The 25044-nt window shown below is 41.3% G+C and overlaps 1 protein-coding gene across 4 annotated transcripts in view; it reads left to right on the top strand.

The window, feature by feature from the left end:
* SORCS1 (sortilin related VPS10 domain containing receptor 1) overlaps positions 1 to 25044 on the top strand; it is a 571273-nt gene that overhangs the window by 451655 nt on the left and 94574 nt on the right. For all 4 annotated transcript variants that reach the window (XM_065920116.1, XM_065920114.1, XM_065920117.1 and 1 more), the window contains exons 10-17: positions 2321 to 2467; positions 10300 to 10402; positions 10669 to 10745; positions 13166 to 13257; positions 14512 to 14619; positions 16106 to 16223; positions 17722 to 17852; positions 20489 to 20602. In XM_065920116.1, coding sequence (XP_065776188.1) covers positions 2321 to 2467; positions 10300 to 10402; positions 10669 to 10745; positions 13166 to 13257; positions 14512 to 14619; positions 16106 to 16223; positions 17722 to 17852; positions 20489 to 20602 — 890 coding nt within the window. The remainder of the gene's footprint in view (positions 1 to 2320; positions 2468 to 10299; positions 10403 to 10668; positions 10746 to 13165; positions 13258 to 14511; positions 14620 to 16105; positions 16224 to 17721; positions 17853 to 20488; positions 20603 to 25044) is intronic.

Raw genomic sequence — 25044 nt, 5'->3', positions numbered from 1 at the left:
GCAGGTGGGGGTGGAAACTGGAATAGGTAATGTTTTTTTTTTTCTTCTCTATGTCCTATAAACTTCTAGAGTGTTGCATTATCCTTGTTTAGTACTGCTGTGGAGGGAAGACAGGTACCACTGTGGGAAAATTGTGATTTATGAAATCAAAGCTTTAAAGAATTGTCAGCATAGTGTCATTTAAATATGTAACAGCCTCTTGAACATATGCAAGGCCAACATGGGCTTCCCTGGTGTGTAATCCTTATGGATCCGGTATAGCGAATAAATAAATGTTTGCAGTTAACATACCATTGTTAAGAGGTAGAGTATTCCTGGAAATTTACGTCTTCCACATTTGTGGAGGATCCACAGTATGTAAAAAAAGTATTCTGGCTACTGTTGCAGGCCCCAAATGAAGCTTGTTTTCCTAAGTAGTCCAAAGTATTCCCACCAGCAACTCATTTATACCATTTATTTGCTTAACAAACTTGTTGTTGCAAAAGAGTACAAAGTTGGCTCAACTCTAAATTATCCCAGATGCCAAAACAGCAGGTACGAACTAATGAGGTTTGACTGTGTCAAAAGCAAAGGCAAAACGTGCGTGTTCTATTGATTGAAGTCCAACCTCTTTGAATTGACAAAGTCAGAGCCGTATTTGCTGGAAAAATGTCAGAAGTTCAACAGATTTGGATGTGAACCCCAAGTGTTTGTTATCCTCAGCAATTAGATTTTATTTATGCCTCAGTTTCCTCATCTGTAGAATCAGGATGATAGGTGCTGTGCAGGTTTATAGCGAATATTGGAGGTTTTACCTAAAAAGGACTAGGTTTAGTGTTTTGTACATAGCAAGGACTGATACCATGGTTTCATCCTTCTGCTTAAATTTTTTCATATTATAATATAAAGGACCTGAGTTAAGTTAAATTGGTTCAGGTATGCTTTCTAGCTTATTCACTTACTCTCTGTCTGTGCTCCAGAAAGCCACTTAATCTAAGTTTCTATTCCCTCATCCTCAGATGAGGCCATATCTCCTTGGCTTTTGTGAGGATTAAATGAGATAACCTTTGCAGACTGTTAGAATGCACCTGTCAACACTTTTGAGACTCTTCTCACTACCAAGTTTTCCTGGATTGTTCTAATTTAAAGTAAAGTCATTTATGCATAAATATGTTTAATTCTAAAACACATGAAAAATATGACACACAATGATTTGTTCCTATACCGTTTTGGCAACTTCTTTATCGTTGCCTCTTTCCTAAGATATAAAAGAGGAAAAGTACTCATGTTTGCAGAGTCAAATAAACAATAAGGGCTGTTTGTGGTAGGATTAATAGTATTATAGAAATTGAGGAGGAATTGTTTGACCATTTAGGAAAACCACTACTTCTTTATGTTTAAAAGGTGTTCTCTTTTGCTTAATGTATTTTAGTAGTTTAATAGGTCTTTTATAGAAAAAAAAAAAGTGATAGTCATTGGATCCAGAATTTGCACTGACCTCTTTTAATTGCCCAAGGCTGTAAATAGTGCAGTGATTTCATCATTAACAGCAGGGGCTGTGAAACCACAGCGCTCTGAGTTAAAATCCTTGGTCTACCACTTACCATCTATATGACATTAGGTGTTGTGATCCTGGGCAACTCACTTTACTGAATAAGCCTCAGTTTTCTCATTTGTGAAATAGAATGAGTGATATTTACCCAAAAGGACTGTTGCAGTAATTAAATGAGATAAAGTATTTAAGACTATGAGCGCTTGCCTAAAATAAAATAAAAGTTGTCATTGTTAAGTTGCTAAGTCTTGTCTGACTCTTGGCGACCCCATGGACTATAGCACGCCAGGCTCCTCTGTCCTCCACTATCTCCTAGAGTTTGCTCAAATTCAGGTCCATTGAGTTGGTGATGCTTTCTAACCATCTCGTCCTTTGCCACTCTCTTCTCCTTTTGCCTTCAGTATTTCCAAGCATCAGGGTCTTTTCTGGTAAGCCAGTGCTTCATATCAGTTAGCCAAAGTATCGTACCACCTATTTGTTTATCATTTGCCAAGCACAGAACCAACAGCATCAGAGTTTATCTCTAGGCAACTGTAAGCTACTGTCAACCTACCTTAGAGGAGATAAGAAGACTGTCAAACTTGCATTGGGCGCCCCCACCATAGGGGACATGGGGCTATTGCATTGTCTCCCACAGCCCAGGGAGTCGTACGTAAGCACATCCCTCACTCTCTTTCCTTCAAGACAAGTGCTCACAGTTGAATTTGATAGTCCGGTGTCTTTTTTAAGTAAAATAATTATATTTCTTCTCAAATTGATGTATTTTTCAGCCATGTCAATTTTTCCCAGGTAGCAGGGATAAAGGGAATGTTCTTGGCTAACAAGAAGACTGACAACCAGGTCAAGACCTTCATCACATACAACAAAGGCAGAGACTGGCGTTTGCTGCAGGCTCCGGACACAGACCTACGGGGGGACCCTGTGCACTGCTTGCTGGTGAGTCTTCCTATGGGGCTGAAATGCCCCACCTAGTGAGGCCTGGAGATGGAGGTCATTAAGCAGATGCATATGGTCCCAGGGCTTCTTGCTCAACTGATGAGCAGGAGCGGATGGGGAAGGGTGTGAAGGTGGTTGTAGGAAAGAGTCACAGCTTTGCGGCTTGTGATGGACCAAAGCTATAAGAGAACATAAGTAATTTTCTTGCATATTTCCAAGGATGTTCAGTTGCTGTCCAATTTCTGATGAGGACCACATATTGTAGTTTAAGGGAGAGTATGATAGTTTCCATTTGTAGTGGGAAAAGATACCCTTACTTTCTCATGAAGAACCCGTTAAGTATCTAATGACACATAAATTCAGCTGTAAAGTTGATGAATTGAATATAGAATTATGTAAGTGTATTTTCCAGTGGACATGCTTATTCATATTTTCAGAGAAATTTATGCCTCAAACAGAGGTAAGGACCACTGATTTAAATCCTTAATCAGTACTCTTTATAATACATTCCATTCATTTATGTCATTATATAAAGCTGGTATGGATAAACTATGGTTTGTGGGGCAAATCTAGCCTACTGCTTGTTTTCTAAATAAAATTTTATTGGAACATAGTAATGCTTATCCACCTATATGTTGTCTATGGATGCTTTTGCTCTACAGTGGCTTAATTGAGTAGCCATGACAGAAACTGTATGGTCCATCAATGAGATATTTATTATCTGATCCTTAAAAACAAATTTTTTGACCCCTACTTTGAAATATGGCTTTTAAAAACTTGTCTAACATTGGGGCAGTAAGTAGGTCAGATCAAATTCTTTTTGTATTTGATTATGGTGTCCAAGAGAGGAATCACAAATGTGTCTTGCCTTCAAGGAGTTTTCTATTTACTTGAGAGAGAATAGATTAGAGAGTGAATAATTATAAGGTCACTTCCTAGTTTTGTTAGTATTTATGATACCTTCCCTGTACTTGACACATGAATTTGATACTGAGTGAATGAAGGAGGGGAGGCAGGGGTTAACTGTAAAATAATACATCATTAAATGCTAATTTCTAGAAAACAAATCCAAAGTTTTATTTGAATTCATAAAAGGGAGAGAGCAGTCTGTAAAGCTAGAGGAGAGACCTCTTAGTTTTAGTAAGCAGGGCTTGATATATACCAATTATTCACACTCACCAAACAATCCCAGCTTTATTTAATGTTTTGCACACTGAGCCTGCTTCCTTCTGTCCTGTGAAGTCTGAGCAGTCACTTTGCAGGTTCATCTCCTACAGCTGTAGGCAGGTCACCCTCCCAATGGAGAAGATGCCACAGCCACAGCTTGACCTTATTAGCTGCAGAGGATATCACAGTTGTCATCATGTATCAGGGGAAGCAGTCTGAAATTCTGCCTCCCACTCAGCTTATATTCTTATTAGTGGCAACTTACAGGGGGAGGGAAAGCCAGCTGTTACTCAGTACACAAATCCAGTTACAGAGTAAGTGAATGTAGCAGTTAGGTATTGAATGCCTATTCTATGCAAGGCACATAGCATTTTAAAAAAATATTTATTTTTAATTGATTGATGATTGCTTTACAACATTGGTTTGATTCCTGTCATACATCTACATGAATTAACCATAGGTGTACATGATGTCCTCTCTCTTGAATTTTCCTCACACCTCCCGCCCATTTCCACCCCTCTAGATTATTACAGAGCACCAGTTTGAGTTCCCTGAGTCATATAGCAAATTCCCACTGGCTATTTATAAGGCAAATAGCATTTTAAAAACATGCCCACCTCCCTCACTCAGCTGTTCCAAGTTGAAGTCAAAGATGCAGGAGATGTCCCAGTGCCTTAATGCTGTCTTCCATCCCATCATGCATGTTGATGACTGAATGCCCATGAGAAAAAGTCAACTGTATCACCTAAAGAGGCTTTCCTGGGTGCTCTGGCATCATAAGTGGACCATTAGAAATGCCTCTTACACAAAGCACTTAGTGAGACATTCCTTGCTCCTCCCCCAGCCCAGAGTTAGGAAGTCTAACTGTTGTGCCTCCGAATTATAAATGCCGTATCACCTTACATCCCCATCTCCACTGAGACCATCCTAATACAAGCATCATCATTCCTTGCTTTCCCTACAGTGAGAGTTGCTCCTCCTGTCTCTACATGGCAACTTCATCTCACCAGAGCAGCCAATGCAACCTTTTTTCCCCCCTTAAATCTAACTTCATTGAGTTGAAATATGCATACATAAAAGCATTTTAAGAGTTTAGTGATAAATCTTGACACATGTATAGGCCCATGTAATGGCTACCACAGTCAAGATACAGCATTTTAATCACTCTAAAATATTGCTCTGTGCCTATTCACAGCCAGTACCCACACCCTTGGCCCTAGACAACCTCTGATTTGCTTTCTTTCATGAGGGATTAGATTGTTCTTTCCTAAAATTTTACATAAAGGTGTCAACTTGAATTTTAAAAATTCAGACCATGTGCCTCCTTTACTTAACCTTCTAATGACTTTCTAATTCAGATGGAATCAAATTGGTACTTAACTGTTGCCTGCAAGATTCTGCATGTTCTGGCCCTTGTCCATTTCTCCTGCCTGGTCTCTGTACTCTCTCTTTCCTTACACACTGACCATGGTGAGGGAGGAGATCACTCCTTTCCATTCCATTAGCTCACCACACTCTTTTATGTTTTAGGCTCTGTATCTGCCATTATATTATATCTCTTAAAGTACCCTTCTTCTAGTATGACTTTTTCTTGGCATTCAGATCCTTGTTTGAGAACCTTCATCTCAGGAGCTTCCTTGAGCATCCTCTGAAACTGTACTTGGTCTAGTGTTTTTTTATTCAGGATCTTTCTCACTCTGAAATCAGCACATGTGTCTGTTGACTTGCTAGTATATCTCCTCCCACTCACTGTGAGCTCCACAAGCATGGGGACCATCACGCTCTTTTTGGTCACTCCAAAGAGTTAGCTCAAGAGCCATACTTGACACATGGTGGGTGCTTAACACTTACGTTGTGGAGGGTATTGTCTTTGTTTCAGGCAGACATGCCATGGACAGATGTTTGAGTTTCATATTTGGACTTTAGTGGAAGTCTTTCCTTGCCATTGATAGTCACACTAAAAAATTTGTTATAATAGCCACCTTCTGAAGTTCATGTACACCAGTTGACCCCACAGCTAACAGAATCACTAGGCTCACTAAGACTGAGGAAAAACCAATGAAGGAGATATAGATATATGGTACCCAAGAGTCTATTGGCCTTCCTCCCTCTTTAATCCTATTATTTAATGTAATTTAAATCTGAGCTTTAGAAAACAGGCTGTAGAATGAAGAGAAGAAAATGAAAAAAGGAAGAAGAAACAAACAAACAAAAAATATTATACAACTCTGCCAAGGCACCGAGTAAGAAAGATCTTTGAGCTTCAGGAGACCCAGACTGTTAAAAACTTCCTTAGGTTTGGGAGCTGGTAGCAGAGAGGAGATAAAAAGAGATTTTAGATTGAATACTTGGAAAGTGACAGTGTCACTGGAAACAGAGCCTAGTGATTAGAAAAGAGATTTTCTTTTTTTTTTCCCCAGCAGGGTTGTTGCAAATGTGGAACAAGTTCAGAATTACAGCCCCAAATGGAATGTTCCTGGTAAAATATATAGAAATAAGACATCCAGGGTAATCTGGGCTGTCTTTTTAGGACTTTTAGACTGATTGCCTGGAGGGCTCAGCTGGGATTTCTTTCCCCTGAAGACCACATTGTGCATTTAGATGGGGTGTTATAGGTCATGGTCCACCTGACTGCAGAACCTCAGGATTCGACTCCCTAGAGGCAAAATGTGAGCTGAGTCTGTGACAAATCCTTGGGCCCAAGGGACAGCCTAGTGTTTCATGGAGAGAAACCGTGCCTTCTTGATGGGTTCAGTTGGCAGCTTCCTACTGGAGCTAAGCTGCAGCTGCCCCAGGAGACTCGACCCTGCTTCCTGCTCCTCTGCACTGGTTGCAACTTCCCATATTCTGCTGAATCTGAGCAGTGCTGAATGCCCTACACCCAGCCAGCTGACTGGGGGCCACCCTCTTCTTTGTCCCCGACTCCTTACAAAACCTTCAATGGATCCCACGCTGCAACTCAGGATCAGAAACTGTACAAGTGTGTGTGTAGGATGTCTTGTGTATATAGGATGTCTTGTGTGTGTAGGATGTCTTGGATCATTTAACCCTTCTCTGCTGGTCACCCACAGTGCCAGGAAGACAGCAGTTCATTCGTAGATCAATTGACTTCAACAGGCATTCACTGAACACTTGCAGTGGCCAAAGGATTTTATTGGTTAAAGTAAGAAATACAGGAATAAGGCCAAAGGAAGGTAATTGGGGTCTAGAGGTCTGCAGTATACTTCAAGAGCATGTGAACTCCCTGGATTTGAATGCAAACCTTTGTGTGTGCTTCCTTTGTGCACTTTTCTTGGGAAAGAGTCCTCAGTTTGCATCAGAATTTCAAAATCTGTGCTTGACCCCAGAAAGATTGAAGGCTAGGGATCTAGTTGTTCCTGGAATCGACCAGCTGGTGATACTCGTTGCTCTATGCCTATGTGTGAGTCAGAACCACAGGCAGCTTCCAAACACATGTGTTGGTCCCTCCGCTCTTGTAGGTCAGCTCCTAGATCATGGTGATTTCAGTGTTTAGTTTTATAGATTTTTAATATGAAAAGTGAAGGGAAATAGATAAAGGTCTTTGGAATAAGCTATGTTTTAATTCATACTAAATTAGAGATAACTCATGCTGTAGTCCTGCTGCTGCTGCTAAATTGCATCAGTCATGTCCGACTCAGTGCAACCCCACAGACGACAGCCCACCAGGCTCCGCCGTCCCTGGGATTCTCCAGGCAAGAACACTGGAGTGAGTTGCCATTTCCTTCTCCAGTGCATGAAAGTGAAAAGTGAAAGTGAAGTCGCTCAGTCGTGTCCGACTCTTCGCGACCCCATGGACTGCAGCCCACCAGGCTCCTCCATCCATGGGATTTCCCAGGTGAGAGTACTGGAGTGGGGTGTCATTGTCTTCTCCATGCTGCAGTCCATGGGGTCACAAATTGTTGGACATGACTGAGCCACTGAACTGAACTGGAAAGATACTCAGTATATGTTCCCTAATGGGAGAAAAGAAGGCAGGAAGGCAGAAATGGACAGTGTCTCCTGCCTGGGCAAAATATGTCTAAGAACTGGAATGCCTTGTCTCATGTTTTCTAGGAGCTTGCAGTGGTTTGAGAGACATTATAACAACCTCTCTATCAATCTTTGGTGACCCTGCTTTAATAAATATCCCAAACTGTTCAAGTGTAAATGTTTAAGTTTAAAAAGTGAAGATGAATCACTTAACATCATTTTTCTGCAATGTGGACTAACTTTCTTGAAAAAAATGGAAGAAAGAGGAAAAAAAAACACATAGAATATTTCCCTTGTACCAGTTGGGGGCAATCCAGTACTACAAATGTGCAAGTGAGAGAAAAAAAAGTACACGAAAAAGATCGTTTGTATTGTTGCTGCTACTGCATGAACTGGTGTCCTTTCTTCCCAAATTAATTTTTCTCAGGCCTCCGAAAGCCGTAGCAACAGAGCAGTGCTGAAATGACCAATTGAAAATGCTTTCTCTCTTATGTAATGGCAAGTGCCCTCTCATAAATAATCCTTGGGTCAGGCGGCAACTTAGCTTCACAGTCTTCCAGACTGCGGGGTGATGAAGCGTGTGACCGGTGGCTGACTTAAGATTGCCACCTGTGTGCTCTCTTGGCCAGGGTTACCCTGCTCTGTTGGTACAAAAGGCCATCCACTCAGCCCCTGTGTCTGAGTATAGTAGTAATCACTTCTCTGAATGCCATGGAGATGCTCACGTTACTCTGGTAATGTGGTCTATAACAATACCTAAGCCCATGTACTTCTGGCATTGTTCTGGGTAGAACAGTAAAGTAAGCTCTTTCATGCCCTAACTCGAAAGTGTTGCCTGATATTTCAAGTGTTTATTGATTGTCTTTTTTAGGTTCTATGTGAGGTTTTATAGAAGATGTAAAGTAGTACTTGATGTTTTCTCTTTATTTGTTGAGTGTGTCTCTTAGGGCGATTAAACTCTGCATACTCGATGACATGATCCAGGATTGTGCGTGGTAAAATTAGCTGTGGTAAACCAGAGAAAGCAAGATCTGATAGATTGCAGTTGTCGGGAACATTTTCATGGACACATGGTTTGACACCTCTGGTTATCCTGTCTCAGCATCTGCCTGAGTGTTGGTCAGCACTTCCCTGGGGCCTCTGTAGTATGCTGTACCCTCGCTAATCTTCCACTTGGGCAAAAGGCAGCCAAGTTTTGGGGTCTGACTATATCTTCTTATAGGGGTGGACTTCTTTACCCTTATGGAATATTGCAGAGTAAGAATTCCATTTTTGAAAGTTGTACATGAAATGTTCATGCAAAGCCAACCATTTATTGTGGTAATCATTCCTTGCGAGTTTACTCCCTGTGTTGGCAGTGATGGAAAGACCCGATCGTGATCCACTGTGTCATTTCACCAGTGTTTTGGCTGCTTTTACTTCTGAGTTTCATTTTTAACTTGTCATTTACTCTATCCCATCTAAATGCAATCACTGCATCTCTGTCGCTCTCCGGTTATCTGCTGGCTGAGACTTACAGAGCAGAATGAAAGTAATAACAGAGGTACATTGGTGATTTCAAAAACTCAAGTCGATAAGATTAGAAAATAATCTTCCTGAGAGATGAAAAGCGACGTGGGTTCAGTCACAAACTTGTCGTTGTTGATGAGTCAGTACAAGAACGATTTTAAATGAAATTTGTGTGAGATTTATTATCCTGTGGTTTTTTTTTTTGGAAAACTGTTGATGTCTTCATCTAAAAACTTGATGGAGTTTTGTATGCACAAACAAGTCTCTTAAATTTTCGTTTAAATTATTGTCACTTGTGTGTTTCATCTACACGAACTTTTATGTTGAATTACACTGGATCTGATAATACCCTTACATAGACACTATGTCAGTTGTCTGGTGGATGTCAGGACAGTTCCACATGTCATACAGCTTCTTCTACAGAACTGAGACCAAGGCTTCATATGACTAAGAGATGACGAGTGACTTCTTCAGAGCCCCGCTAGCCTGGCTGCGCGTTCTGTCCAATCTCAAACCCCGTTTCTCCTCATTGATCTTACCCAACTACCTATTGTATTACAGCTCCACTCCTCTGCTCCTTTTCTTTGTTACCGATGTTACTCAGACCTGAAATGTCCTTTATCCCTCTGAGCATCTCATCTGCAATTCAAATCCTACCCACCTTTGCCTCAGACTCTCTTCTCCTTGAAATTTCCCCTCAACTGAAGTTAAACGTAGGCTCCTATCCCCTAGAATTTCATATTTTGTCTGTACTTATCTCCTGGCTGTTAAAATATAGTCTCTTTATGGTAATCAATAGAAAGATCTTAAATTGTGCACTCCTTAGTGGCAGAGACCAAACTCTATAGTCAGTATTAAGCCTTTCATAAAACTACACCGTGTGTTTTACAGATAAAGTATTAAAATGTTTGTCGAATGTCCAAATGGAAGTTTTATCAGTAGACTAGACTTGAAGTGAAAGTGCTCTCTCCTTCGGCAGTTTGGCAGCTGTCTTATACTTAGTGGGTACCAGATATCTGTGGAATGAAACGCGGAGGGATGGATGGGTTCATGGATGGGTGACGGATGGGTGGGATGGTTGAATGAATGGATAGGAGCTCTGAATCTGAGCTTTAAACAACCATCTAGATGGTGTGCTTTCATGATCCTATTTCTCCTCTTCTCAGCCCTATTGCTCCCTACACCTTCACCTTAAGGTCTCTGAGAATCCCTACACATCAGGGATCATCGCCAGCCGAGACACAGCGCCCAGCATCATAGTGGCTTCAGGTAAGCAGCTTGCCTGGTCTGCTCACTGCTGTAAATTGTATTTATTTTAAGAAGCCAGGTAGCTGTGTTTGGAACTTAATGAGCAAGCTAAAAATATTTTTGAAAGGCACCTAAGCCACTGACCCTGAAGCAAGTATGCTGAAAAACCCTGCTCAGATAGAGTGTTTGCAGTCTAAATCCACCTCGGGCAGTGCACACTGCCAGCACAGCCCGTCGTTAGCTTTTGCAGAAACTTCTCCTCACTAATGGTGATGTGCTCTCTCCAGGTAATATAGGTTCTGAGTTGTCAGACAGTGACATCAGCATGTTTGTCTCTTCAGATGCAGGAAACACTTGGAGGCAGGTAAGAAAGTATCCTGGTTAAGTTACTGGTGTTTAAATTTATTAAAAATTGTCCAGCTTGTTTCAGTTCTGGGAACTTACTCAGTCACACATAAATCCTAAAGCTTCTCTATGTGTTTATTCCCTTTTTTGTTTTATGCATGGCTTACAAAAGTTCTGAGTTCAGCAAATATTTATGAAACTTTATTTATTTGCTTGATAAATGAGCCTTTGCATGCGTGCTCAGTTACTTTCATCATGTCCAACTCTGTGCAACTCTATAGTCTGTAGTCTGCCAGGCTCCTCTGTCCATGGGATACTCTAGGCAAGAATACTAGAGTGGGTTGCCATACCTTTCTCCAGGGGATCTTCCTGACCCAGGGATCGAACCTGGGTCTCCTGCATTGTAGGAGGATTCTTTACCATCTGAGCCACAAGGAAAGTCCTAAAAAAATGACACTTTATCACAGCCTATATGTAAGAAAGTTTATAAGTAACAATGAAACCAAATTAGATATGACTCAATTTTCCCCTTAAAAGAAAGCTGGAATTCTAAAGAATTTATTATGCAGGGAACATGAAGCCTGGACGGAAGATTATCTATCTAATGCCGGGTTGCCTCTGCAAATTCCTCTTGCCTTGAAGTCAGAATAGAGGAGAATGCAGTGATACAGAGAAAACCATTACCCAGGTGGTGCTCTGAGATGTTTAAAGCTCATGTGCAGAAGACAGAGTAATAACCATCAGGGCGCATATGTTAGGGAAAGTAGAAATGGAATCACTTTCAACCAGTGTGTTTAGCTTAAATGCTTCCTCTTTCTTCTGAATGAAAATTAGATACTCCTAGCTTATAAAACAGGCGCTTAATGAGGTTTAACAGTCCTAACAAAATAGGGGCCTAATGCATGGTTGTTACACTTCAATAAATATGTTTTAATAAGCCACTGACATTTAATTATCATACAATAACTAGCACCATAAATTGAAATCTAATGCACAGGTAATCACACAGCAGTGAGAACACTGTGCTTTAAATTTTAGACAGAGATGTCCATGTTACAGTCTAGTTACCATCTCCTAGCTTCATAGATCTGCACTTTGATTCACATGTTTTGAGAAGAGTGGGTCAGAAAAGAAAGTTACTTAAGAAATTCTGGGGGTTTTGATCTTGGAGATATATGTGCTCAGTCACTCAGTCATGGCCAACTCTTGCAATCCCATGGACTGTAGCCCTCCAGGCTCCTCTGTCCATGGAATTTGCCAGACAAGAATGCTCAAGTGGGTTGCCATTTCTTTCTCCATGGATATATATAGGAACATGCATTATTAAGCTTCCTATGGACAATAGTTAGAAAGCCAGGGTCACATTTTTTTCCTTCTAACATCCCAAACAAAGCAAATAAGTCTCTCCTATAGTCCTGGGGTACATCTTGACTGTAAGAAGTAGACAGGGTGGAAACAATTATGTTTATAGTATAATCACAGACAAGGCAATACTAGCAGAGTGACTGTGAGAAAACAATATGCATTTTGTATGGAGAGGACTTAGAAATTGTCTCCAGCCAGTCTTTATTTGACCTCAGATTCCTCTCTCCACATACAGAGAGAGACCCAGTGACAATGTTCCCAAAGGTATGGTTTCCTTTTGATCAGAATTACTCTGACTGGCTTCCCTGGTGGCTCAGATGGTAAAAGCGTCTGCCTACAATGTGGGAGACCCGGGTTTGATCCCTAGGGTGGGGAAGATCCCTAGGGAAGGAAATGGCACCCCACTCCAGTACTCTTGCTTGGAAAATCCCATGGACAGAGGAGCCTGATAGGCTACAGTCCAAGGGGTCGCGAAGAGTTGGACACGACTGAGTGACTTCATTTCTTCACTCTATGACTGGCTAGAGAATCCGTGAGTTGAACAGGAACATCTGTCTCCTGTAACACTTGGAAACTTTGAAGTAACTGCATGTGGAAAGGACACTGTCATTCACCCCGTCCTGGCATCATCCATTATCGTCTGCCTGGTCCTAGGCAAGTTACCACTTCTTTCTAAACCTTAGTTTTCTCATCTGTGAAAATGAGAGCCTTGGAATAGAGTGTCTTCATGGTTTCTCTGATCTAAAGATGTGACCCGATGTGACTGTTGCCCACGTGTCAACATAATCATAAATGGAACCCAACAGAGCTCACCACAAAATGACAGGAGTAGAGATATGAATACATGAATCTTAGGTATTATTTAAACTTCTCTTGGGGAGCACCTAAAATCATTTTATGGAATTCCAGTGGTACATGTCAGCCACCTGAGGAAGCGTTGTTCATAACTGTGTCTCCCCACAGATTTGGGGGAACCCAGTTCTATCATGGAGAGATTATTTTTCCTCAAATAAAGACTAATTCTCTGAACCCTGGGTGTGGGGGGCGGCTGTGTATGTGCTTTTCCTCTTCCAGATATTTGAAGAAGAGCACAGTGTTTTGTATCTGGATCAAGGTGGAGTCCTGGTTGCTATGAAGCACACATCTCTCCCAATTCGACATCTCTGGTAAAGGCACCTGTTGCCCCTCAATCCTGTACCGAGGACTGGTTCCACACAACTGAGAACAGGCTAAGTCAGGCTGACAGACTATAACTGTGCTTGTAGTAAATTGTCATGGTCTGCTGGACTATAACTTATACCTTTGCTTTATTATAAGTGGGGGGAGGGAGAAAGAGAAAGGGAGCATGCTTCTGCCCTTTAGAAAGGAATTATACATGGTTTTGGAGTGTGAGAGCTCCCCTCTCTCCCATCAGTACCTCCAGCACCTCACTCTTTCTGTACAGTCATGGGTAGAATGGTTGTCAAGGATAATCTCTGAATAGCTTAATTTCCCACAGCCACCTATCCCAAATATTGTCTCCTGAAATTTAATATTTGCATTCACTCTGCTCAGTCTGCACAGAGATCAGCAGTGCATGTCACTTCTGCTCTGATCTCATTTGGCCTCATTTTTGCAGGAGGGAGAGGGTGGTTTTCTGAAACTCTCCCTGTAGGTCTTCTACAGATGAACATGCAAGGCCTAACTTCCAGAGGGGTTTTTCAATAGACTCCTTTATCTGTGTTTTTGAAAATGGCTCTCTCCACAGGCGAGCTCGTTCAAAGTCAAAGGCTTGATTTTCCCTCCACTGTTGGGTTACTTTGGTGGACCAAAGGGAAAGCTGCAGAAATAAGAGAACCAGAGGCTTAGCCTGAGGGAAGGCATCCCAGAGAAAGGCAGAGGAAAGGAAACGTCCTGTATGACCATCAGAGTTGCAGAGTCCTCTCTTACTTTCAAGAGCCTGTCCTTCTGCACCCATTCACTCAGAGGGTCAGCCAGGATTCGTAACACTGTACGAAGGATACCACTAAGGGTTTGATCACATGGAGGTGGCTGATTCAAGTCCATCACAGTGGTCTCAGAAGGTGACTGTTTTCAGAATCAAGGCTTGCTGCTAGATGACAGCAAGGTTTTAGAGAGGGTCACATTGAGATCTAAGACCTAATAAGATACCCAAATTTTAAAAATTCTATCAGTGACTTATCATTCCCATTTCATACAGCTCTCCACTGATTGATGTTATAATACATCTGGGCCCCAAATCACTTGGTTAGCTGTATATCCACCTTCTGATGTAATTAAGAACACTTATTCCTATCAAAGGCTCACTTTGACAATGCCCCAGGTACTTCTAAAATATATTCTGTCCTAGTTGGTAGTATCTTTTCGTTGAAAGGATTTTCTTTTGAGGTCCGATGACTGTTATTTTTTTCTGTCATCAGGTTGAGTTTTGATGAAGGGAGATCTTGGAGCAAATACAGTTTCACATCTATTCCCCTTTTTGTGGATGGGGTTCTGGGTGAACCTGGGGAAGAGACTCTCATCATGACGTAAGTGGAAAACCGTGTTGTCTTCTAGTCTTAATAGAAATCCAGAAACGTGTGGGTTTTAGCTGAGCCTGTTTGCCTTGCTGCTGTCAGTTTTAAAGTTGCTAGCAAAGGCAGTGCATCTGACTTCATGATTCCCTAGCAAAGAAGAAAGGAGCAATGCAGCGTCCATTTTCTCTTGGCTCTTTGCTAGCTATTAGGAGACCTATACTGTGTGCTGGTAGCAAAGTGGTACAGCCTATTTCTTCCTATACTGAATGAGCTTAGGGAAATTAGACGTGATTTTTTTTTCAATAGAAGATAAAGCTATCAATTTAAAACTTTAATAATAAACACGCTGATATACAGAAAATCACAGGCATATAAGAATGATTTCACTTTAAGACAGAACACAGAGCTTGATCACAACCCCACAAAGGATGTTATTTTTCCCTGGCTCTTTACCTAACCCAATTGTGAGGCATATTAGGGGAACCACGAGAACAGTCTGTTCTTGTGAAATTACATTTGCGCTCATTCTTGTCTGGAAAGTGATGATCATTAATTTGTGAAAGACTTGATTAATGGCTTGCCTGCTTGTGGGTTTCAAAACATGAGCTTTGAATTTGAAATATGAAACTCTGATTTTTCCTTCTCCTGGAAAATCAGAAGTGGAAAACAGAGAGGGAAGATTTTAAAGCAGTTGATCCTGTCGACAGTGAACATTTTTAAATCAAAGTGAATAGTTGGTACATTTTCTGATTTTTTTCCTCCTTTTTTTTAACAATAGAAAAGAGCAACAAAAATTAACATGCCTAACAGTTATACTTTTGCCCAGTGGGTTAGCAATTTATTCTATAATTTGTCTTTATTCAGTTTTTATATTTACAAAACACAGATGGAAAAAGCTGATTGTAAAGGTTGCCTTGAAGCTTTTATTCACATTGACAATAGGTGATTCAAACACTTCATTAAGTAGCTGAGCGTCTCTGAGTCAGGAAGGTAGAATGAACAGGGTAGGACGTAGTTCTAACTCTTCAGCCTTGATGCCTACTTCTCCTTGTGACTGGTGGGAAGATAAAATAGCACAGCAACCACAGGAACCATGAAAATTAGCAAGAGAACCTGGAAGTATAATCTTGGACTGCATAGAAGGCAGGATTTGTGATTGTTTTCTCATTTTTATTTTTTCTTTCTGCTCAACAGTTCTTGGTGTACAGTATATAGCAGCAGGCTTTTAGTCTAACACCCCTGGGTTCTAACTCTACCAGTTCTTGGTGATTTGTCTTGGGTTTGTGCATGTGAAAACTTTTTGAGCCTCAGGTTACCCACAGGTAAAGTGGAGTGAATAATAGCAACCCTCCTCAGAATTGTGTTTTGGGGATCAAATAATACGACCGATATGAGATGCTTAGCATTGTGCTAACCTCCTAGTAAATATTCAGCAAACGCTAACTGTGGTTGCAACTGTCAGCATTGCTGTTACTGTGAGTATTCGTATCTTCTGCAGAGTGTTTGGACACTTCAGTCACCGCTCCGAATGGCAGCTGGTCAAAGTGGACTACAAGTCCATTTTCGATAGACGCTGTGCCGAGGAAGACTACAGACCCTGGCAGCTGCACAGCCAGGTGGGGGCGAGTGTCCTGGGTGGGAGGCCCAGAGAGTACTGGGGGAAGCCAGTCATTCAGGGAGGAATCAGGGTTCTCTGGGCAAAAACGTCCATCTGGTGGTTTCTTGTGTGTTCTGGGTGCCATGGCAGTGAACAAACTCAACACTTATAGCTGTTGTGAAGTGATTCATGCTTTTATTGTACTAGGATATAACGAGATAAAATTCAGATGTGCTTGGCTTAGACTTTCGACTCAAAACAAAACACCAACTCAGCACAGAGAGCCGAACATAATTTATCTGAGCATGTCATCTGGTTGCAGGGTGTGGGGTCAGGGGTGAGGAAAGGCTCTTCCGTTTTATCTAGCAATGCAAACAGAGACATAAAATAGCAAAATTAGGCTGGGTGAGGAGTGCCAGTAAAATTCTTCCTCCCTGCCACTCACCGCTGTGATTCCCTGGGACTAGGTAGTGTTTTCTGCCTCCTTCCAAGGTTCTTGTGTTATAAGGATGTGGAATTAGTAGGAAAATTTCCTTCATCCTGGCCTCTCTGCTATTCCGCTCATATTATTGATAGAATGCTTGGATAAAAGCATCTCTTTTTTGATTTCCCAAGGCAGAACTCATTCTGGCACCCTCTCAAAAGACATAGCTGGGGCCCTTGCTTGCAAAGCCATCAATGTATTGAGAGAGTGACACAACATATACTCCAAACCTAGACTAAGTTGTATATTTATGTGCCGATGTGTAGTGCAGTTGGTTAAAGTGAGTTTGCTCAAGAAAGACAGTGTAGAGTAGCTTAGGCAAAAGTCTGTCTGGTCCTTTGGACACACACACAGAGCTGGGTTTGCCAATGGGAGATACATCAGGTAGAATCACCCACTTTTCTTGGAGGCTCAATAATGAAAGGATTGCTTATTCACATAGCTGATATTTTCCCCTTTGGAGTGCACAGACATTGTAATATTCAAAGCATTTATTTATTTTGTGGAGAAACACTGAATTTAGTGCTACTGCTTACCTTGTAGAGGGATGTGAAATCAGTGCAGTAAAGTTGTGTGGTCAGAGGCATAACAAACCGAGGCAAAATGGACCTTTATGTTTCTTAGCAATATTCTTCTTTCATATGCATATAAATGATCATGTGCCAATCTTTTATTACAGAAAAAGTCAACTTAATTACCATAGATTTGTTGGTAATACACTGTCACAGACTGAGTCTTCTTAGTTACCTGTGTGTCCCTCGTAGCCTTCTACCCAACACCTTGCCAAGTAAGGATTTGCTGAAAACAGAATTCAGGACATTTTGACACTCTCTCGGTGCATCTCCAGATTAACTTTGCCATATGTTCTGTAATAGGACTCTAGACATGGAAAAGAAAATGGTGTTACCACGAAGCAGACTGCCCACGTCCAGATTACCCTAAGATTTAAGGCCATCTCCCTGGACTGCCCTAGTGTGGGGTAGGGAAGGTCATGCCTATGGGCCAGCAGTGTGAGATTCTTGTCTCCTTACAGGGGGAAGCATGCATCATGGGAGCGAAGAGGATATATAAGAAGAGAAAATCCGAGCGGAAATGCATGCAGGGAAAATATGCAGGAGCCATGGAGTCTGAGCCCTGTGTCTGCACAGAGGCTGATTTTGACTGGTGAGCTTGTGCTGTTAGCCCGTGTAGTCATTGCATATTTCAAAACCATATGGGTCTTAATGAAAGTTTAGATTTGAATAGTGACATGCATAGATACAAGTGACAAGCCTCATGTTTGCTGAATTACCGTTGTGGGGACATCATGGCTTACAGGTTATGTGTGTGTGTGTATACAGAAAAAAACAGGGACTTCTTTAGGCTTAAGGAGGACTCAGGGGATAGCTGGTAATTATCTTCACATATTTGACAGGTCTCAGGACAAAAAGAGAGGCCAGATCCACCCCGAGTTCACTTAAACAATAAGTGGATGTTTCAGGGAGCAAATATATGTATGCTCAAGATAAAAATCTTTCTAGAATCTAGGATTCCTGGTAGTGAAATTATGGTTATTTAGGGCAGTGCATTTTCTATACTTGGAGGTTTTCAGTTAGTGGCTAGCTGACTATTGCTTATGAAAGCCATGGAATATTTTTCTGAATTCAGTGCAAGGATGGAGTCACTGACATTGCTCTCTGTGGCTTTATGAACCTACCAGTAGGAGAGCCTTCTCCTTTTACCAGTATTAACCTAGTTTAAACTGGAAAAGGAATGCAACATTTAGACATTAAACATTCTCAGAGTGCAACAACATGCTTTTTGGAGCTTTAGTTAAGAAGAAAACTAGCTTGTGGGGCCAATGATGTCCTTGCTTTGTTCTAATTTTGACTGTCAGATGAGGTTGAAAGATGATTGAAGATGAGTAGGTGGCAACCAACCCTCTTGATCATGTCCATCCAATTTTCAGTCTCTTTTTTATTCTCCTCCTTTTTAAAATGTATTTATATGTTTTTGGTTTAGAGAAAGCAATTGCTAAATGTGTATGTCATTGTTGAATGATTGAACTTAACCAGCATAAGAAACAAAGACATTAACTTAGAAGTATTATCTGGGTAGCAATCATCAGTCACATGTCTGATCATCAGAATATCAGTGATTGGGCTGAGATACTGTGTACATGCATGTAACATTACTTAGAAAAAGGAAGCATCTGTCATGGTAGATCTCTAGGAGCATCATCTGAATAAATAGTACTGGCCAGTCCTGGCACATTGGCTGCCAGTACTCAGACCTATGACCCAAGGTCATTCCTGTCTTTTTGGTAGAGAAGGCAAGCCAAGAGGCAGTTCTGTCTCTCTCTGGTCTCAGCTGGAGGCAGATAGAGCTTCAGTTACACTGGGACTCACAGGGAATTCTGCAGGGGCCTCCCCAGCCCTGACTTTCCTTTTAGTCAGCACAACACTTACACTGACAAAAATATTTCATCTCTGTCCTACCTTCAGGATTAACATCCTGAACTACATTCACAGGGAGAATTTGCATGGAATGCTTGTCATTCATTACATGCCTCTTTCTGAAACCTGGCTGCTTCTCCTTTATTCACTCTATTCAAGGAGGATCCATATGGGGAGTTAACTTTTTATCTTATAGCTTTGACTTTGGCCTTCCCAAACAGTGATTTTTTGGCAAAGGTGGTTGTCCCTGAATGTTTTCTGTCAGTTTGGCTCTCCCCCCAGACATCCCTCTGCTAGATGACGTTGCCTGTTATTTGTAATTTCCTGAAATGAACACAGGATGTCCTGTAGGCGGAGCCCGGAAGTCCTTCTACCCATGCTGTGTTGCACCAGAGTCAAACCCAGCTGGTATGGGCAGAATTCTGAGAGCCGACTGCTGGTGACAGGCCCCTGAGCAAGCCTAGTTCTTCTTTCGCAGGCTTTGTGTGCCAGCATCTCACCTGCATCACACAGATGAGCCAGTTCATCCCTGTGCTTGCCATCGCTGCCTGCGATTTGTCTGTGCACGAGGAGGTACAATGTGTTGCCATTCTCTGCACCCAGCTTCATCTTTCAGAAGCCAAGAAAGCCTTGGCTTTCACAAGCCTCGACTCAGAGGCTCCTGGAGGCAAGAATGCAATGAGGCTGAGAGAAAACTGTTTTCAAACTAGAGGAAATTTAAAGCAATTGGTGGCATTAACTGAATAGGACAGAGTTTTCCTTTGGGGGGATGCTTGCAACACTCCTGAAGTACATTGCTTTTCCTGCTGTGACTTCGAAGCAGATGGCTTGGTCACAGAGAAACCTGGCTCAGCTCTCCTTGGTGGATCCAGACGTCTTGGAAGAGCACCCCAAAGACAACACTAGTAATGAGGATTATGCCACGTGTGGATGCCTTAGGTTCTTCAATGCAGTTGACACAGAGGACTGGGCTTCCATTATTAGAGCTTTCTCGGGGCCCAACCACAATCACTATTGTGTCTCCCCCTGATGAGAACAACATCTGTGCTCCTGGCTGAAAGGTGTTTAATGGGAATTACTGGGCACTGAGCTTTCATCTCTATACATGCGTCTCTGTGGCCTCCAAGTTAGCATTTCTCAAAATGGTAGAATGTAGAATGTTTTCTTGGGTAATTGATAGATATTCCATGGAAAGAAAGATTCCATTTTTGGGAAGGCATTGATTTAATGAATGCCTGTTGTTTTTTGTTTTTTTTTTTTTTTTTACTAATTGACCAGGGTAGAAGTTGGCTGTGGACTGACTTAAGCTGTTCTCAGTAAAGTTGCCACCTACTGAAAGGTTTCTCGAATTATTTCCCCCAACAGTGACTATGGTTATGAACGACACAGCAATGGTCAGTGCCTGCCAGCCTTTTGGTTCAATCCCTCCTCTCTGTCGAAGGACTGCAGCTTGGGGCAGAGTTACCTCAATAGTACTGGGTGAGTGCCTGAAGCATTGGCGTGAGGAGGTCATCTGCTGCTGCTTTTCTGCATGCAATAAACTTATAGAATCACTTCTGACCAAAGACGAGGTCTGTTTCATTATAGCACCAGTTTATTCACTTTCGTTCATTTTAATCAGCACAAATTTGCATTAATAGCGCAAATTCCATCTAAGAATAAGATTCCAGTTGCAAATAAGCAAAACAGGTTACTTGGATGAAGATAGCAGTGATGATAATATACAGATTGCTTCATTTTTTGATCCCTTATTTCACACCTATTTAATCACATGAGGCTACCTTTTACCTTGCAGCATCCCTGTGTGGAAGGTCAAACAAGTATTTCCCATGTGCATTTCCTGCTTTATAGATGCGGAAACTAGAGGTGGAAAAGAAGCTCATTGACCTTTCAAGAGTATGCTGGTGTTAGCAGGAATGTGTTCCATTTTCTCTCTATCCAGTTTTGACACATTGAAGACTTGCATTCTGATCTTTATAAATCTGGAATCAGATTTGAAAATTTTGTGTTGAATGATTTGTGCTGTGGGGTTTATCCAATATTATTTAAGAATTACCATAAAAAGGAAAACCATGTGGTGACGTTCCCAAAATTGTAACTGATATTTATAGACTTAGGAAACTACTGTGTGGAACTTATTTGGAATCTAATTCAAGCAATCTATCAGAAGATATTTTTGAGCCATTTGGGAAACTAAATATGTTCTGGTGACTAGTGTTGTATTCATCAGGATTTTCCAAAGATATGCTTTTCAACCTCCAACTGGAGATATATATATGTGTATATGAAGAGATTTGTTAAAAGGACTGGGAGCACCCAGCTATGGAGGTGGGCAAGCTCAAACCCTGATATCCATAGCGGGGGTGGGCAAGCTGGAGACCCAGAGGTTAGATGGTCTCTTTCCAGGCACAGTGTGAGCACTGATGGTGAACCAGGCAAGCTAATAGTATAGTTCCTGTCTGAAGACCAGCAAGGTCAAAACTGATGTTTCCATCTAAGTGTGAAGGCAACAAGGAAGCCATTGTTCAGTTTGAAGGCAGTCAGGCAAGACAAATTTTTTTCTTATTTAGAAGAGAGTTAGCTTTTTTAGGCCTTCAGCTATTTTAATGAGGCCCACCCACATAAGAGAGGGCAATCTGCTTTACTCAATTTACTGATTTAAATATTAATCTAATTCAAATACACCCTCAGAGAGGCATCGGAATAAGGTTTGACCAAATACCTGGCCACTCTGAGGCCCATATAAGTTGACACATAGAACTGCCCATCACAGGTAATATTAGGTTGTGTCTAAATCCAAATTTTATATTATAATGTGCTAAGTCACTTCAGTGATATCCGACACTTTGTAACCCTGTGTACTGTAGCCTGCCAGGCTTCTCTGTCCATGGGATTCTCTAGGCGAGGATACTGGAGTTGGTCACCATGCCCTCCTCCTGGAGATCTTCCTGACCCAAGGATCAATCCTACATCTCTTAGGTCTCCTGCGTTGGCAGGCGGGTTCTTTACCACTAATGGCACCTGGGAAGTCCTGTTTATATTATATTAACTAAATGTACTATACATTTATGTATGATAATGATATTTTGGTTAGGTCAAAAAAAGAAAAGTATCTTTTAGAGATACTCAATGTGTGAAATTTGTTTTAAAATGTTAGAAAAGGGATGTGTGCTGTGCTTAGTCACTCAGTCATGTCCAAATCTTTGCAACCCCATGGGCTGTAGCCCAGCAGGCTCCTCTGTCCATGGGAATTCTCCAGGCAAGAATATTGAGTGGGTTGGCATGCCCTCCTCCAAGGAATCTTTCTAACCCAGGGATCAAACCCAGGTCTCCCGCCTTGCAGGCACATTCTTTACCGTCTGAACCACCAGGGAAGCCCAAGAATACTGGAGTGGGTAGCCTATTCCTTCTCCGGAACTTCCCGATGCAGGAATTGAACCAGGATCTCCTGCATTGCAGGTGGATTCTTTACCAACTGAGCTACCAGGGAAGCCTAGAAAAGGAATACATATTAATAAATTTTGAAGGTAACTTAATGAAAGTGTGGTTATTTATTATACTGTTTTCTCTCATTTGTGCATATTTGAGAATTCTGATATTAAAAAGTTAAAGGGAGAGGGAGGGAGGAAGGAAGAGAAAAAAGGGGGAGAGGGGAAGGGCTAGAAGGAGAGAGGAGAGAGGGAGGGGAAGCAGGCACTCACCAGTAGGCCAACACCGCTTGACAGCTGCCTTTCTCATTGCTCATGAGAGCTGCCATCCAGAGGAGAGGACATCCATGTTCTTGTTTGTGTACTTTTGCATTTGAAATGCTTACTTTTTTTTTTAATTTAAAAAAATCACCAAAATAATATATACTACTCTCAGAATAGTATATACTACTCAGTGGATATTACCTGAGAGCATCTCACCCTAAGGGATTTTTGTTGAGTTATCACATCTGCTGGTTTCATCCTTTCCATTCAAACATTTTTTTCAGAAGGAGAGAAAAAAAATCATAGACATGCACATCAAATATTCTTTTCTATGATTGAATAAATAAATAAACTATGATTTATTTGCACTGTAACACAAAATTTGAGAAAAATGCAAGTAACATTTTTACAGCAAAGGGCCAGTGAGGTCTTGAGCATCTAGTACTATGTGAAAAATTGAAAAAGGCTGCTGAAATCACTCAACTTAATGGTGAAGAAATGCCAGAAAAAGAAGTTGTATCACTTGCATGCACGAACATGTTTAGACATTGTAAAGAGCACTGGGAACCTCTGAAGCTGATTTCAGAATTGATTTTTTTTTTCCCACTGAGTTAGTCAAGGGAGTTATGCTGTTCTCTTTTTGGTATTAATGACAGGAGGCTGAAGTACAGAGGGGTCTAAATTTTAACAAATGCTACTGAAACCACTGTAATAAGGCAGAAAAAGAAGGTCTATGAACCCTTACTTTTCACTTTATTAAGAATATATATGTATTTTCATATTATGATTATATACATGTATCAATATTTACACTCACACTTAGACACTTAGATTTCTTTAGCTACTCCTAAACAGATTTCACCATTCTTTTGGTGAACTCAGTATGTGAAACCCAAATAAATCCTAACCCATATAAAATAAAACATCAGAGATGAGTAATTTATATATTCTATTCAATGGAAGTTTTCTTCTATGCCCTATAAGATAAAATTTTCAATTATAAATCGTTCAACAGTAGGTTTGTTGTTGTTTAGTCGCTCAGTCATGTCTGACTCTTTGTGACCCCATGGACTACTGCACACCAGGCTTCCCTGTCCTTCACCATCTCGTAGAGTTTGTTAAAACTCTTGTCCATTGAGTTGGTGATGCCATCCAACCATCTCATCCTCTGTCATCCCCTTCTCCTCCTGCCTTCCGTCTTTCCCAGCATCAGGGTCTTTTCCAATGAATCAGTTCTTTGCATCAGGTGGTCAAAGTATTGGAACTTCAGCTTCAGCATCAGTCCTTCCAATGAATATTCAGGATTGATTTCCTTTAGGATTGATTGATTTGATCTCCTTGTAGTGCAAGAGATTCTCCAAGAGTCTTCTTCAACACCATAGTTCAAAAGCGTCAATTCTTCGGTGCTCAGCTTTCTTTATGGTCCAACTCTCACATCCATACACGACTACTTGAAAAACCATAGCTTTGACTCAGCAGTAGGTATCTGGGTATATAAATGGTTGTCAATGCAATTATGTTTATTAATCACACAATCACATCATTACTTCCTAGTGCTCCCCCTCCAATCTCAGAGGGTTGTTCCTGTCAGTAGCTATTACCTGAGAGCATCTCACCCTAAGGGATTTTTGTTGAGTTATCACATCTGCTGGCTTCATCCATTCCATTGAAACATATTGCAGAAAATCATCAGCATTAGTGAGCGAGGTTGTATAAAAGGGACATATGATAAACACCAGCCATCAGCAAGTAGGGTAAATGCCCTGCTCTTGAAAGTAAGGGGCTCACAGGTGGAAGAGTAACCACCCTCATAGCACCCTGTGGCCTAAGGTTGGGAGGAAGGATATCAATCATAGCCTCACAGATTGACATATTGTATATACATTTGCATCAGGAATAGGAAGACCATTAGCTGGGACAGAGTCCTGAAGTCATCCTCAAAGAAGGCACCATACCATCAAATTTCCATTTGCAGGGTCTGTAGCCAACTCAAGAGTGAGTAAGAGGTAATATGTAGATGAAATTGAAAAAGAACTTTCTGCCTTTCTTTTTTTTAACTTTATTTTGTATTGGGGTATAACTGATTAACAATGTTGTGATAATTTCAGGTAAACCACAAAAGGACTTAGTCGTGTGTGTGTGTGTGTGTGTGTGTGTGTGTGTGTGTGTGTGTGTGTGTGTGTGTGTGTGTGTGTGTGTGTGTGTGTATCCAGTCTTCCCCAAACTCCC

This window comes from Muntiacus reevesi, chromosome 2 (genome assembly GCF_963930625.1).
Source record: "Muntiacus reevesi chromosome 2, mMunRee1.1, whole genome shotgun sequence".
In the NCBI taxonomy this organism is placed as follows: Eukaryota; Metazoa; Chordata; class Mammalia; order Artiodactyla; family Cervidae; genus Muntiacus; species Muntiacus reevesi.
Note: the sequence above shows the minus strand (reverse complement) of the source record. Positions and strands in the feature narration are given on the sequence as shown.